Below are 14921 nucleotides of genomic sequence, written 5' to 3' on the forward strand. Positions count from 1 at the left end.
ATAATTTCAGCTCGTCCAATAGTCGCGTTTTTAACATGAATAACCGATACACGTTGTTTTTTTACGTCGTATCTACGTACAAAACTAATTTTACCGAATTTCAACAACAATTTCCATCCACCGTTACCAAATCGTTCAATAGTGTAGAAGACGTACCGGAAATTTTGAAAAACGGGCTCTGTTATCGACGCGCCACGTTTAGAAAGACCGGTATTCGTAACAAGTAACGAAAATATGGTTGACGTTATTTGAGCAGCCGAACCAATTCGACTATTTCGCGAGTGGTACCCAGTGTGGTCGGTTAAAGCAAGCTTCAAATTGAACGGAACGATCAATCGGGATAATTGCGCCTACTGAAACGACCAGAATCCTCCCGTCTTCATTGAGGAAGAATTAAACCCGCCTGGGGTGTGTATATATATGAGCAGCTGTCCATGCGGGAGGTCTCGTGGATCTATAGATTCTTGAGAGTCACGTGACGGAAATGATCGAAGATTTACGTGCTTTCTCGCGTTTTTGCAAGAGAACCACGCATCCCTCCCGACCTCCGAACTGCAATTGGAGAAGAATTTGAAACTCTTGAACCAGCGTTGAGAAACGTTGATCCCAGTGTTTCCAGCTGGCATCTTCAACTTCTTTTTCATATTTTCGCAGGTGTAACGCTTTGGAGTTCCGCAGTCTTCGGGGATAATGTGGATAGAAGCTTCGTCCTCTAGGTGATGGATTCGGAACGTTGTACTCTTTGCCTAAAGAGTCTTCAGGTGTCCATTGAAATGGAAATACCTCAACAAGACTCTTATTAAATACTTTTAAGACCGCAGAAATTAAATTTCGGCAAGAATTGAATGTGTTGTTATTCTGTCAGTAGATTCTTGGCAACCCCGAATTCAAGAATGTCTTCTTTCTCATTCGCAATGTCCATAGATGCACTTGGGCGCGATCTATTCGCTATTGATTGATCTATTGAAAATAAATTAGGATTTAGTACGACGTTTATCATTTTATTTTATTGTTTAGGGGTCACTACGCTTCTGATTCCGGAATATGGTGGAAAGATCTAGCTACGGAAATGGATACCGCGCACGACATCTACTGCAGACCGAAATCCGATTCTAACTTGGAAATATTTTCGATTAGAATATTATTAAAGAAGAATATCGAGTCTAAGACGTTTCCTCTTCTAACTATACCGAACTACGTTATACATCTGTTACCACCGTTGGTTGTTAACAACTTCTTGCCCTATTCACTAGAAATACTCAACGGTTGTCTGAAACAATCTTTGAAAGTGGAGCCCGGCGAGAAGAATTGTATTTACACTTTGGATTTTTCGAAAGATCAAAAGTTGCAAGTGAAAGTCGAACATAACGGAACGACTTGGACGGGCACTTTGAATTTTACCAAGCATCTCGATGAAAAAGTGTTGCTACTTAATACCGATAATAGAGACGAAGTTTCAAACTTGGCCATTAATATTAAAAGCGACAGAGAAGACAGTTGCCATTTGTTTTTCTATACGTCCTATTGGATAGTTAATAAAACGGGACTGCCGCTACAAATAAAGGTAACACCGCACATAACTTGAAATCTCTTGCATTTATATCATATATAAATGAAAATTCTGTGAAAGTTCAACTACTTGAACCAAATAGCGACGCTCTCTTTGACGTTGTCTTCAGTTCGGGTCTCAAGCCCGAACGAGGGTTGTTAAACTCTCTGACGAGACGTAATAACGTCGAAACTAGTCAGTAGTTACAACTTCTCCTTATAATTGCGAGCCATTAGGGATGTTAATATCGTCGTGGCATTAGCCAGGAAAGTAGTTGTTTCCTCTTTTGAAGGAAGGCGGAATACATTTTCTAAATATTGAATTTCGTTGAATGTTTTTTACGTCCTGATCGATCTTTCCCGTCAGTATGAGCTTTGGGGATGTTAATATCGACGTGACATTAGCCAGGAAAGTAGTTGTTTCCTCTTTTGAAGGAAGGCGGAATACATTTTCTAAATATTGAATTTCGTTGAATGTTTTTTACGTCCTGGTCGATCTTTCCCGTCGGTATGAGCTTTGGGGATGTTAATATCGTCGTGGCATTAGCCAGGAAAGTAGTTGTTTCCTCTTTTGAAAGAAGGCGGAATACATTTTCTAAATATTGAATTTCGTTGAATGTTTTTTACGTCCTGATCGATCTTCCCCGTCAGTACGAGCTTTGGGGATGTTAATATCGTCGTGGCATTAGCCAGGAAAGTAGTTGTTTCCTCTTTTGAAAGAAGGCGGAATACATTTTCTAAATATTGAATTTCGTTGAATGTTTTTTACGTCCTGATCGATCTTCCCCGTCAGTACGAGCTTTGGGGATGTTAATATCGTCGTGGCATTAGCCAGGAAAGTAGTTGTTTCTCTTTTGAAGGAAGGCGGAATACATTTTCTAAATATTGAATTTCGTTGAATGGTTTTTACGTCCTGGTCGATCTTTCCCGTCAGTACGAGCTTTGGGGATGTTAATATCGTCGTGGCATTAGCCAGGAAAGTAGTTGTTTCCTCTTTTGAAAGAAGGCGGAATACATTTTCTAAATATTGAATTTCGTTGAATGTTTTTTACGTCCTGATCGATCTTCCCCGTCAGTACGAGCTTTGGGGATGTTAATATCGTCGTGGCATTAGCCAGGAAAGTAGTTGTTTCTCTTTTGAAGGAAGGCGGAATACATTTTCTAAATATTGAATTTCGTTGAATGGTTTTTACGTCCTGGTCGATCTTTCCCGTCAGTACGAGCTTTGGGGATGTTAATATCGTCGTGGCATTAGCCAGGAAAGTAGTTGTTTCCTCTTTTGAAGGAATACATTTTCTAAATATTGAATTTCGAAATTATTATCTATATTTTTGAAAACACTTGAAACATATAGACAACTAGCTGTCGGTTACAATAAAAGAAGAACCATAAAATCGATGCGTCCCTTTATTGCGCCGTTTTTAATCAAATGATTCTTTTATTGCCCGTGAGTAGAATTTTTTCAACATTTTTGTCGATTGGGCGTCCAATCCAAGAGATTTGTTACAACAATCGTCATTTTTAAGCCTACCATGAAACGCCGAAACCCACTAGCAACCCGCCACGCCACCCCACGCCACGTTTCGAATATGTGTGCATACGTTTTTCCATTTAATTCAATCGTATACATTCAGCCCACGACACGCCACGCCACGCCATCTCACGTGGGACGATTTATGGAAATATTTAATCGCATTCGGTTCATATTGATTCTTCTAAAAACTCTAGATGTCTACACGGGTTACTAGTGCTTTCAATAACGTACTCAAAGCTACTGAGAATTTTTCTGTGTGATCACGTGGCGTATTACAAATGTGTACACAAGAATGTACAACGTGAACCGACGTTACATGGCGTGGCGTGGCGTGTTGCTAGTAGGTTTCGATCTATAGCTTTCCTGGTAGTATTTTAAACATTGAAAAATTTGAACTGTTTATAAACCTTTTACTTTATGATTTTCTCTCGTAATTTGAAAGAATTTCCAAATATTTTAAATATTTTCAGGCCTCCATCTCAAATACAATCTATAATTGTATGAACGAAGACATTTTGTTGTTTACGTATAAACGACACGGTAAACAAACACTCAACGTCCGTGTCTACGAATCAAATTGGTCGAATGAATTTAGTTTGGAATGCGTGGGAACTACCGGATTGATTATTTGTAAAGACGTCGAAAGAAAGAAGAAGTACATGTTCTTTTTAAATACCAGATTTTCTAATATTTGTCCGAGGCTAACTAAAATCGTTACGATAGTACCTAGTTTTTTGGTTACCAACAATACTGATAAACACTTAAGGTACCTAATAAATAATCCGTCCACAATATAAATTCATAGTTTAAGAAAAAATTTCCATTTATAATTAAAAATTAAACCTAAAAGGGGCTACTTTGAATGTTTTAAGGGCCATCGTTTGTGGTAATGTCAAATAATTAGAACAAAACCATTTTTTTTTAAATATCTCGTTAACGGCGCAAAATATAAAAAAATTCCCTCAATAAAAAAATGATGGCGAGAAAATTTTCACGGAAAATTATGTTAAAAATGTATATAAGCGCAATTTACTGTATTTAGATCTTTCGAAAAATTATTTTTTCTGCTACCTTGTATAAAGTACATATTTTAGTCACATTTTCGAGTGAGTAAAACTTCACTTTACGCACTAGTACTCAAAGAATCATACTTTAAGCAGTAGTACTTAAAAAACGTATTATTAAGGTCTCCGTAGTGTAGTTGCGGGAGGTCCCAAGTTCAAGTCGCGCTGATGCCATTTTTTACCACTTATGGGTAATTCTCATGAAATCTCGAAATTACCAATAAATAATTTAATGAAAAATGTTTAATTTAATCCCCAGAATAAATAAGTTTTAACGATTTAAATGTGAGGGAATAATGATTATATTTATTTTTTAAATATATTTCGTTATATTAAATTACAAATTATGAAGTGAAACTAATAGTACAATGTGAACTTGACATTTTCGAAAAATTTACCTTTTTCGAAATGAAATCTTAATTTAACTGCTTTCATGATTTAAATTAGAATCTTCATCCGAAAAATAGTAATTGTCTTACATATAAGTCTAATTTGAATGGACTAATTATCTAGAGAAACTGTAGTAGTCCAGTCGAATTACAATTAGAGCTAGATATAAGAGTCATAAATTTATTAATTGAATTAATTAGTGATGAAAGAAGATATTGAATACGTGTTTGTTATTTTCAATTTTCGAAAAATTTACCTTTTTCGAAATGAAATCATAATTTAACTGCTTTCATGATTTAAATTAGAATCTTCATCCGAAAAATAGCAATTGTCTTACATATAAGTCTAATTTGAATGGACTAATTATCTAGAGAAACTGTAGTAGTCCAGTCGAATTACAATTAGAGCTGGATATAAGTCATAAATTTATTAATTGAATTAATTAGTGATGAAAGAAGATATTGAATACGTGTTTGTTATTTCGAATTTTCGAAAAATTTACCTTTTTCGAAATGAAATCATAATTTAACTGGTTTCATGATTTAAATTAGAATCTTCATACGAAAAATAGCAATTATCTTACATATAAGTCTAATTTGAATGGACTAATCATCTAAAGAAACTCTAGTAGTCCACTCGAATTACAATCAGAGCTGGATATAAGAGTCATAAATTTATTAATTGAATTAATTAGTGATGAAAGAAGATAATGAATACGTGATTGTTATTTTCAATTTTCGAAAAATTTACCTTTTTCGAAATGAAATCATAATTTAACTGCTTTCATGATTTAAATTAGAATCTTCGTACGAAAAATAGCAATTATCTTACATATAAGTCTAATTTAAATGGACTAATCATCTAAAGAAACTCTAGTAGTCCACTCGAATTACAATCAGAGCTGGATATAAGAGTCATAAATTTATTAATTGAATTAATTAGTGATGAAAGAAGATAATGAATACGTGATTGTTATTTTCAATTTTCGAAAAATTTACCTTTTTCGAAATGAAATCATAATTTAACTGCTTTCATGATTTAAATTAGAATCTTCATCCGAAAAATAGCAATTGTCTTACATATAAGTCTAATTTGAATGGACTAATTATCTAGAGAAACTGTAGTAGTCCAGTCGAATTACAATTAGAGCTGGATATGTCATAAATTTATTAATTGAATTAATTAGTGATGAAAGAAGATATTGAATACGTGTTTGTTATTTCGAATTTTCAAAAAATTTACCTTTTTCGAAATGAAATCATAATTTAACTGGTTTCATGATTTAAATTAGAATCTTCATACGAAAAATAGCAATTATCTTACATATAAGTCTAATTTGAATGGACTAATCATCTAAAGAAACTCTAGTAGTCCACTCGAATTACAATCAGAGCTGGATATAAGAGTCATAAATTTATTAATTGAATTAATTAGTGATGAAAGAAGATAATGAATACGTGATTGTTATTTTCAATTTTCGAAAAATTTACCTTTTTCGAAATGAAATCTTAATTTAATTGGTTTCATGATTTAAATTAGAATCTTCATACGAAAAATAGCAATTATCTTACATATAAGTCTAATTTGAATGGACTAATCATCTATAGATCACTACTGCTTAAAATATGACACGAAACTGCGTCTAAAGTACGGATCTACATACAGTAACAACATTTTTTTGTAAAATTTTATCGCCATAATTTTTTTATTAATGGAAATGTTTTATATTTTGCCCCGTCAACAAGATATTACAAAAAACTCGAAGAAACATTGTTTATGCCCTAATTTTTTGGGTTTTCCTCAAACGTTGGCGATAAAAACATCCACTCATCTCCAAGTTTCCCTTTTCAAGTCTCATTTTTAACTATAAGTGACATATCATGGAAATAATTTCATATATCCTTTTTTAACCGGAACGCAGTTGATGAAAAATGTTGTAGATTTATGGAGCACAACGACAAAACTGATCTGTGGATAGATCTAGCTCCGTTCAAGACTTTGATATTCTGGCCAGAAACTTCATCGATGGAAATGTACGTCAAATATAAAGACAGCAAATTGATTTCACATTCATTCTTTATATCTACACATCACAGAACTGTTTTGAGACTCGACAAAGGGGTAAATATCTTTAAATCGGTATCATGGATACATTCAATCTCCTCTAAATTGTTAGGAATGACTAGAAACTCAAAACACACATAATAAAAAACTCCATGACAATTTGAGTTGAGCACAAAAGGTATTTGCTTTGCAATGCAGACCATTTAGGTCCATAGCCTTGTAATCTCTCTATAACTTCCGGTCCTTTAGCTTTTCTCTCCAGCTCTGGACCTTCGACCGTTTTTTGTTTATCTCTTTTACTTCTGGCTGCCTTCTGGTATCTCCCATGCAACTCCTTTCAAGAATCTGTCTTCGTTCTAAGTGACCTAATCATTGTAACCTTTTTGTCTTTATAAACGCGCTGATTGGTGTATTTCATCTTCCCTCCCATCCTAACTCTGTCTGCTTTCCTCAAATCTTCTTCAAGTACCATACACTTTGCAGCGTGTAGGTGTCCAAAACTTCTAATCTATTATCTGAAGGCATCCCTCTACTACACGATGAATAATTGTTTCCGCCCTCTGAATGCCTCACCAGTCTCTTATAATCCGTAGCCAGGAATGTTTTTTCCATCCTGATCGATCTTTCCCGTCAGTACGAGCTTTGGGGATGTTAATATCGTCGTGGCATTAGCCAGGAAAGTAGTTGTTTCCTCTTTTGAAAGAAGGCGGAATACATTTTCTAAATATTGAATTTCGTTGAATGTTTTTTACGTCCTGATCGATCTTTCCCGTCAGTATGAGCTTTGGGGATGTTAATATCGTCGTGGCATTAGCCAGGAAAGTAGTTGTTTCCTCTTTTGAAGGAAGGAGGAATACATTTTCTAAATATTGAATTTCGTTGAATGTTTTTCACGAAGAATTTCGAGCAATTAACACTTTGTAACAATTGATTTCAAAATACTACAAATCTGATAAAAATCGGTTATCGTTTATTTCAATATTTCACCAATAGATGTCGACATTATAGTTTGAATTTTAGGGAGCGATCACCGTGGAAGTTACGGGAGGCGAAAAAACTTCTTTTAGAATATCATTTAACGAGTATAAAATAGGAGATGCTCCGGTATTGATAAAAAATTACTGCGCCGATCTGTTTCTTAAAATTCAACAACAGGATCTCAGTCCTGTAACATTATTGAATCCTTATTATTCTTTATTGTACACGTGGGATGATCCAACTAGATCTAGGAAATTAGTTTGGAATGTGTATAATAATAAAGGAAACGGATTTTCGGTAGATATTACCAAAGATGGGTAAGTTATTTCGAGGATGGATACAGAAGTACCTGGTCTGAACTACAGATGGCGGTAATTGCTTGAAAAATACCACTTTGCAGCATAATGTTTCCTGGATTAGGTTATGTGATACGAATCTTTTATTTGCAAGGCTTTAGTCCAAACAATATAAAAGCTGAACTAGATTCTACTCTGGGTGAAACTGTTCCTTCGTTATCAACAGTAAAATATTAAGTAGCACAGTTTCAACGAGACTGGACGTCCTGCGAAGACCAGCAACACAGTGGTCGACCAAATGAGGTGACAAATCCAGAAATGTTGAAGAAAATCAACAAAATGGAACTGGATGATCTTCGATTGAAAGTGCGCGAGCTATCAGACATAGTAGGCATTTCAAAAAGTATGATACATCGCATATTAACTGAAAATATGGACATGAGAAAGCTGTGCGCAAAATGGAACAAAAAACAGAGTCATGAAGATGTTTCCATCGAGTGTTTGGCAATTTTTCACAGAAATAAAACCGTTTCATAACAATTGATGTAACGTGGATCCAGCTCACAAACAAAAGAACCATCAAAACGATAGAATGAAAAGGAAGAACCGACTCCGAAGGAGGTAAAGACCGTTCCAACTGCAGACGTCGATTTTTTGGAATAATTTTCATACAATCGCCAAAATTAATGAAGCAAAGTTTGAATTGCTGCTACATACACCCTATTCGCCAGATTTAACCCCTTCGGATTATTTTCTGTTCCCAGACTTGTAAAAATTGCTTAATGCTCGAAGATTTTCCAACAAAAGGGTATCGAACTAATTAAACATCGATGGAAAAATTATTTTTCCCAAAATTTACGTGTTTCCTCTGTTTGGCCAGACAAGGATTGCTCCATACGTGCATCTGAAGAACTGATCTCGAAAACAAACCAAAAATCTGATCAAAATTAATGAAACAAAGTTTGAATCGCTGCTACGTACACCCTATTCGCCAGATTCAACTTCTTCGGATTATTTTCTGTTCCCAGACTTGAAAAAATGGCTCTGTGTTCGATGAAGAGGTTATGTCGACAGTTAAGGACTATTTTGAGGAGCTTGACGATTCTTATTATGAAAAAAGTATCGAACTTATCGAATATCGCTGGGAAAAGTGTATTTCTGCGTTTTCTTTGTTGGACCAGATACTTCTGAAAGCATCCTCGTATATTAGTATATGATAATAATAGATAAACAGGATGATTCCAATCTCTGCTCAACATGCCTTATGCAAATATTGCTAATTTCCGAGATACGGGGTGTGTTCAAAGTTCAAATTTTGATTTTCGCAATAATTTTTTATGTTTTCGCAATTTCTCTCTATTAGCAACGTTAAATTATGATTCCTCATGCCAAAAAACGTAAAATTGCCAATTTTCAAAGAAAAATTGCGAAAACATAAAAATTTATTGCGAAAATCAAAATTTAAACTTTGAACACACCCCGTATATCGGAAACTAGCAATATTTGCATAAGGCGTGTTGAGGACAGTTCGGAGATTGGACATTCTTAATGAATCACCCTGTATAATGTTGCTTTTAATCTTATAATATACAGGGTGATGGAAAAACAATTTGTCGTAAATTTATGATGAGTGGCTCAAATATAGAAATGTTTTTAATGATTTTTTAGTTTTGGCGAAGAAAAAATGCGTATTCACAGCGTGACTCCAACTTCCAGTTTAGTGGAATCATCTAGTAGCGACGACTCCGATAGTTCCGATAATACGCAACATAACCTCAATAAAAAAGTGCATAAAGATAAAATAACCATTTATTGGTTATGTTATAGAGAAGGCGTACAAAGAGTCCTACTTTTAACCCAAGAATTAAGAATCTACAACAGCGTCATGCAGATATTTTTGGAGAGATGTCATTTGGAAGGATTGATCGCCCTATCCGGCGTCGGTTTATCGATATTTACTTCCGAAGATGACGTTAAAGAACGAATTTACGCAGCCCTGACCGACACCCCCGCTATTTGGGAAGTCAACGTGGGACAAAAATGGAAAACGTTAACTTTGGAATTGGCTTCGTGGGTAGAAGATAAATACAGACTCCATTACAAAAAATGTCAATTGAAAAATTACGTCCACATAGATTTCGAAAAAATGTACATGTTGAAACCTTTCTTCGCGGAATTGAGGAGGAGTTACAGTCCTGCGATTTATTTTCATTTCAGGAAATCGCAGCACTACCAATATTACAATTTCAAAGTGCAATCTTTCCAAATAGACAATCAACAAACCAATAACATCGTCTTACAGCCGTTACCTTCGCAAAATCTCAAAGACGATTCACCTTTCGCTGATATTAGCACTTCCGTATTGATTTCGAAAGGAACTAACGTTTACAGATACATCAAATTTAACGTCGGAAGTTTTTTTTTGAGTATCGAAAACGATTTATTATTGGAACTGTCTAATCTACTGAAAAAAGCCAAGAAATTTGTCGCCGACGATTCGAGAACGTACGTTAATGAAATTAAAACTATACACAAATCGATTACTGCTACAAACAATGTAAGTATCATCAAATTACACAATTTTCAACAACTTACATGAATTATTACACTACACCAAAGTGAATAGCGTCTGGTTTAGTCACCTGACTTATAATGTAAAACTCCGCGCCGGCGTACAGCGCTCGATGCGTAGAAACCTACTACGTATCTTCCTCGGAAATAATGCGAGTTTAGCCGACCAATCAGACATAAGAGAAACTATTTATGTGCTCCTGTTAGTGGGTAGTTCAGTTCAAATCAGAATTTTAATCGATTCTCTTTGGTTAAAAGTAAAATCGATGTCAATATCAGATACGTTAGTTCGTTAAGCCGGAACCACACGATGCGTCCAATGCCTTCAATGTTGGACGCTGGTATGATTGGACACATCGTGTGGTCGTAGTACGCTTGTCATTCGACGTCATTGGAACTTTGAACGGCTTAAGAGTGCAGTTACAAGGGAGGTTCAATGTATTATTTCGATTGGATGATGCGATTTTCGACATCAGTCGTTAAAGTTTTTAGAGCTATACCAACACCAATTTTTTCTGTCTGGTTGACTCACTCAAAATTACTGAAAATTCCAGTCGAATCACCGGTTTTCCCCGGTTTCCACAGACACTCTGACTGTACTATTCATTATATTATTCCAAAGTCAAAAAACATGTTTTTTTACCTTATATTTTTATATAAAAAGATATTTTATTTTCAGGACTTTCTTGATAATGTAAATAGAACTATTATTGAATATCTAGTGTTGAAAAATTTCGGTATTCAACTAAATATATCGAATAAAACACAAATGAAATTGGCGGGTAATCGAGGACCGTTCTCTACATTTTTGGATTATCTGTTTCCTTATAACATGTCACCGTACATGCCTTTGGAAGGTGTTCATCATAAGTATGTTAAATTTTATCAAAATTATACTTAATTCAATTATTATCAAAAATTAATCATAATTTTATAAAATTATCTTCACCATTTCGATGTACTGTTTTGGTAGTGGGATTGTGGCAAAATATCAAACACCAAAGTGTACTAACTCTAATATATTTCCGACCTTTTTCGAATACTCAAGTATTCATCACCTGGGATTGAAATTAGTCAAATACAATACAAAAATATGTATGAAAGTATAACAATTCTTACTTTTACATCAAATTTTAATAGGCTAGGTCGTTATGGATGGAACCGAATATTTATTAGTTCGATTATGAATGACATTATATTTTATAGGTTAGGTCGTTATGATTGAAGTTGAATTTCATAGGTTAGGTAAGGTTAATTGGTTGTAGATGGCGTTAAATTTCTATTATAAAATTTGTTTTTTCAATATCTAAAAGATATGCATAGATTAAATTAAGGTTATTTAAATCAGTATTCTTATTGTTTCTATAAATAGACTTAGTGTCAGTTGTCAAAACTCACTCTCACACTTCTATATCTTCTTCCTGTTCCGGCTCTTCTTTTCAGTACTTCGGTTTTTTAGCCACTCGGTTTTTTTGAGTATATTTTCAGTATTCTTTCGGATTTTTTAATATTTTCTCTTTGCTTCTGTCGACTCAGTTTTTAGTGTACTTAGCCGTACTAAAGTCCATTCCTCCAGTTTCTTTCAACGCTCCTCATCGAACCATAATTTCTTGCTTTGTTCTTTTCTCCAAGCCTAGCGTTTGCTCTGCCACCTGTTTCATTTTTCTACTTGTCATTCTGTCACTGTCAATGTCACTCCATTTCCACATGTCGTCTATGTTGTCAGATTTGTGCTAAGATACACTTGAGTTTACAATATGACCACGTTTTTCGGTATTATTGACATTACATATTATTACATTCAGTATTATTGGTAGCTGTTGCTTGACGTTTCCTACTACTAAACAGTGATACGTATTTGCGTCTGCACCTCTAAATTCTAATTAGTGTCAAGTTTCATTTGTTTGGGATATGATCAAAATGTTTTCATTCTCACTCAATTTCAAATATTTCATCCTTAAAAAACGTTATTGGTATTTTTTTCAGGATTTGCTCTTTGGAACACATCGATATCAAAGACACTATATCAAATGCAATTTCAAATATGTGCGATCAAGTTTACACTCAATTTTTACAACAATATTATTCCCACGTACTGGGACTACAAGTACTGGTCAATACATTTGCCATTCAACCTTCAATCGAAGTAAGTTTTTATTAATTCAATAGTTTCACCTCAATTAAGTTTTATTCGATTATTTACACACATTATCAAACACTAGACGAGGTTATGTATCGAATATTAGTTATGGAAAGTGAATAATTGTTAAGGGGTTACTTCCAGTAGTAGTCATGATATCCATAATCAGTTTTATTTTAAATTTGATTACCACTCATTTAGAATCAAGATTAACTAATATATTTTTATCAAAATCTTGAAATTAGAGTAATTTATCGATTTTAATCCACTAGTTTTTGATGTTTTTCTTTCGTTATACTAACTAACGTACCCTGTACTTTATTTTCACGCACTACACTAGCTCAAAAGATTTAAACCTCTTGATTTTTAACACTATTCAACTTGAGTCTATAATTTTGGAGTTCTTGTGTTTATGAAGCCCTCTCCATAGTTTCTTGTTGAATATTTTGCCTCAACTGCTACCATTTTCACTTACACCATCCTGTACATTTGGTTAATAGTAACCAGAGTGTTTTATAGAGTTTGATCCGCAGTATTTGATGTTTTTCTTCACTTATACTAAATAACGTACACTGTACTTTGTTTGACTCAATACACTAGCTCAAAAGGTTTGATCGTTTAGAATTTTCACAATATTCAAATTGAGTCTATAATTTTGAAGTTCTTGTTATAGTGAAGCCTTCTCCATGGTTACTTGCTGAATATTTTACCTCAACTGCCACCATTTCCACTCACCCATACTCTTTGGTCAAAATATAATTTTATAAATATGAGAGGCAGTTAATGTGATTACATGACATCTATTTTTTTTTGTTCATTAATTTGATTATATTTTTAAGTTGGGAGACAATCACATAGATAAGATGGCGAATATTCTGTTTTACGCTTCAAGATGTTTACTAGGACACATCAATATGTCGCCTGTAGCGGTTGAAGCAAGCGTATCAGATATTTTTGTACATCAAAATATCGAAAATATACAAAGGATTCGTCGACATGGATCTTACCATAAATCTGAAATTGTACCAAAAACAATCACAATTTCCAGTCGTAATTTCGTTACAGGGGTACCCAACGCACTTGATCAACTCATAGTCAAAAATCAAAATGGTAAGTTGGTACATTTGAACTACTCATAAGAAATTTTAGATTTTTGAATCCAATTTTTTTTGTATTGATTATAGGTATTAATTGTGATGGAGAAACGTTCTTTAGAACAACAGGTAAAGCTTTACAGTCTTTAATAACACGACATCCCGATGAAAAATCTGATAGTGTAGAAGTAGCTAAGGAAGCCCTACGTAGAGCATCTATATTAGGAGAACCTATAAAGATACATCAGAGATTACCCAGATTCAAAAATAAACATCTAGTAAGTATGAATCTTTCAGATACCATGAAATTTTACACTTTTTAAATGTTTCAGGGTTTACGACCAGCATCAGTTCACGAATCTATGGGTAATCATTTAATTCAAACAATTGGAAGTTCGAGATTTTCAAATGACACTTATTGGGCACACGCTGCTTTGGATAAAATTGGAAAAACTATAGTTATAGTTACATTAGAGTGAGTAATTTTTTTAAAATAAGTAATTCAATATATTGACTTTATTAATATTTAGGCATATCGTGAAAATTAATAAATGTCGTCTATGGGGTCCCTGGGAAATAGAGTGGATAGTTGATATAGATGATATAATTTCCATGCCGAAAATGAACTGTACAGAGTTGATATTACAGTTGCGACAGGTATGAGGGTATAATAATCATATATTGGGTAATTTCCATTAAACCTCTTTTTAGAATGTTGGTACGGACAATCTTCAAAAAATCAAGATTGTAGGACAAAAAGATATTCTGATTTGGTTACGAGAAAAAATTGAACAAGCCATAATTGTTAGTATAGAAGACAAATCTTGGACACTAACTGAAACCTAGTGAATATAAATTAAATAAAAGAAGAAATTATATAAAATGAAAAAAAAATGTATTTTCAATCAATGTTAAAACTCAAATTCAATAAATGTTAACATACAATCTGAAATGGTAGTTTTCTTTCAACTATCAACAAAATGAACTCAACCACAAGCATTTTAAAAATCAAAATAATGTAAGTAAATCATGAAAAAAGCCTAGAGAAAGACTTTGAATTAAGTTGTTGAATGAAATACGATGAAATGAAGAAAAAAATACGAGGGATATGAAAGTAATTGTCATGGACAGGTACATGGTTGGAAAGGAAGTCCTAATCAGACACATATTTACTTGAAAATATTGGATTGGTCAAATAAAGGAAATGTAACACATAATAAGAAAATTCCAGATGGTATGAGT

General features: G+C 33.9%; 1 protein-coding gene across 1 annotated transcript in view; it reads left to right on the plus strand.

Moving 5' to 3' along the window:
- The window catches only part of LOC130892293 (intermembrane lipid transfer protein VPS13A-like), a 52607-nt gene extending 37976 nt beyond the window's left edge, over positions 1 to 14631 (plus strand). The window contains exons 24-35 of the mRNA XM_057797647.1: positions 1018 to 1564; positions 3553 to 3848; positions 6477 to 6657; positions 7621 to 7895; positions 9543 to 10431; positions 11125 to 11315; positions 12432 to 12591; positions 13425 to 13695; positions 13770 to 13957; positions 14012 to 14154; positions 14210 to 14336; positions 14391 to 14631. Of these exons, the coding sequence (XP_057653630.1) occupies positions 1018 to 1564; positions 3553 to 3848; positions 6477 to 6657; positions 7621 to 7895; positions 9543 to 10431; positions 11125 to 11315; positions 12432 to 12591; positions 13425 to 13695; positions 13770 to 13957; positions 14012 to 14154; positions 14210 to 14336; positions 14391 to 14525 (3403 nt within the window). The 3' untranslated portion in view covers positions 14526 to 14631. The remainder of the gene's footprint in view (positions 1 to 1017; positions 1565 to 3552; positions 3849 to 6476; positions 6658 to 7620; positions 7896 to 9542; positions 10432 to 11124; positions 11316 to 12431; positions 12592 to 13424; positions 13696 to 13769; positions 13958 to 14011; positions 14155 to 14209; positions 14337 to 14390) is intronic.
- The last annotated feature ends 290 nt before the right edge of the window (positions 14632 to 14921 follow it).

This window comes from Diorhabda carinulata, chromosome 4 (assembly GCF_026250575.1).
Source record: "Diorhabda carinulata isolate Delta chromosome 4, icDioCari1.1, whole genome shotgun sequence".
In the NCBI taxonomy this organism is placed as follows: domain Eukaryota; kingdom Metazoa; phylum Arthropoda; class Insecta; order Coleoptera; family Chrysomelidae; genus Diorhabda; species Diorhabda carinulata.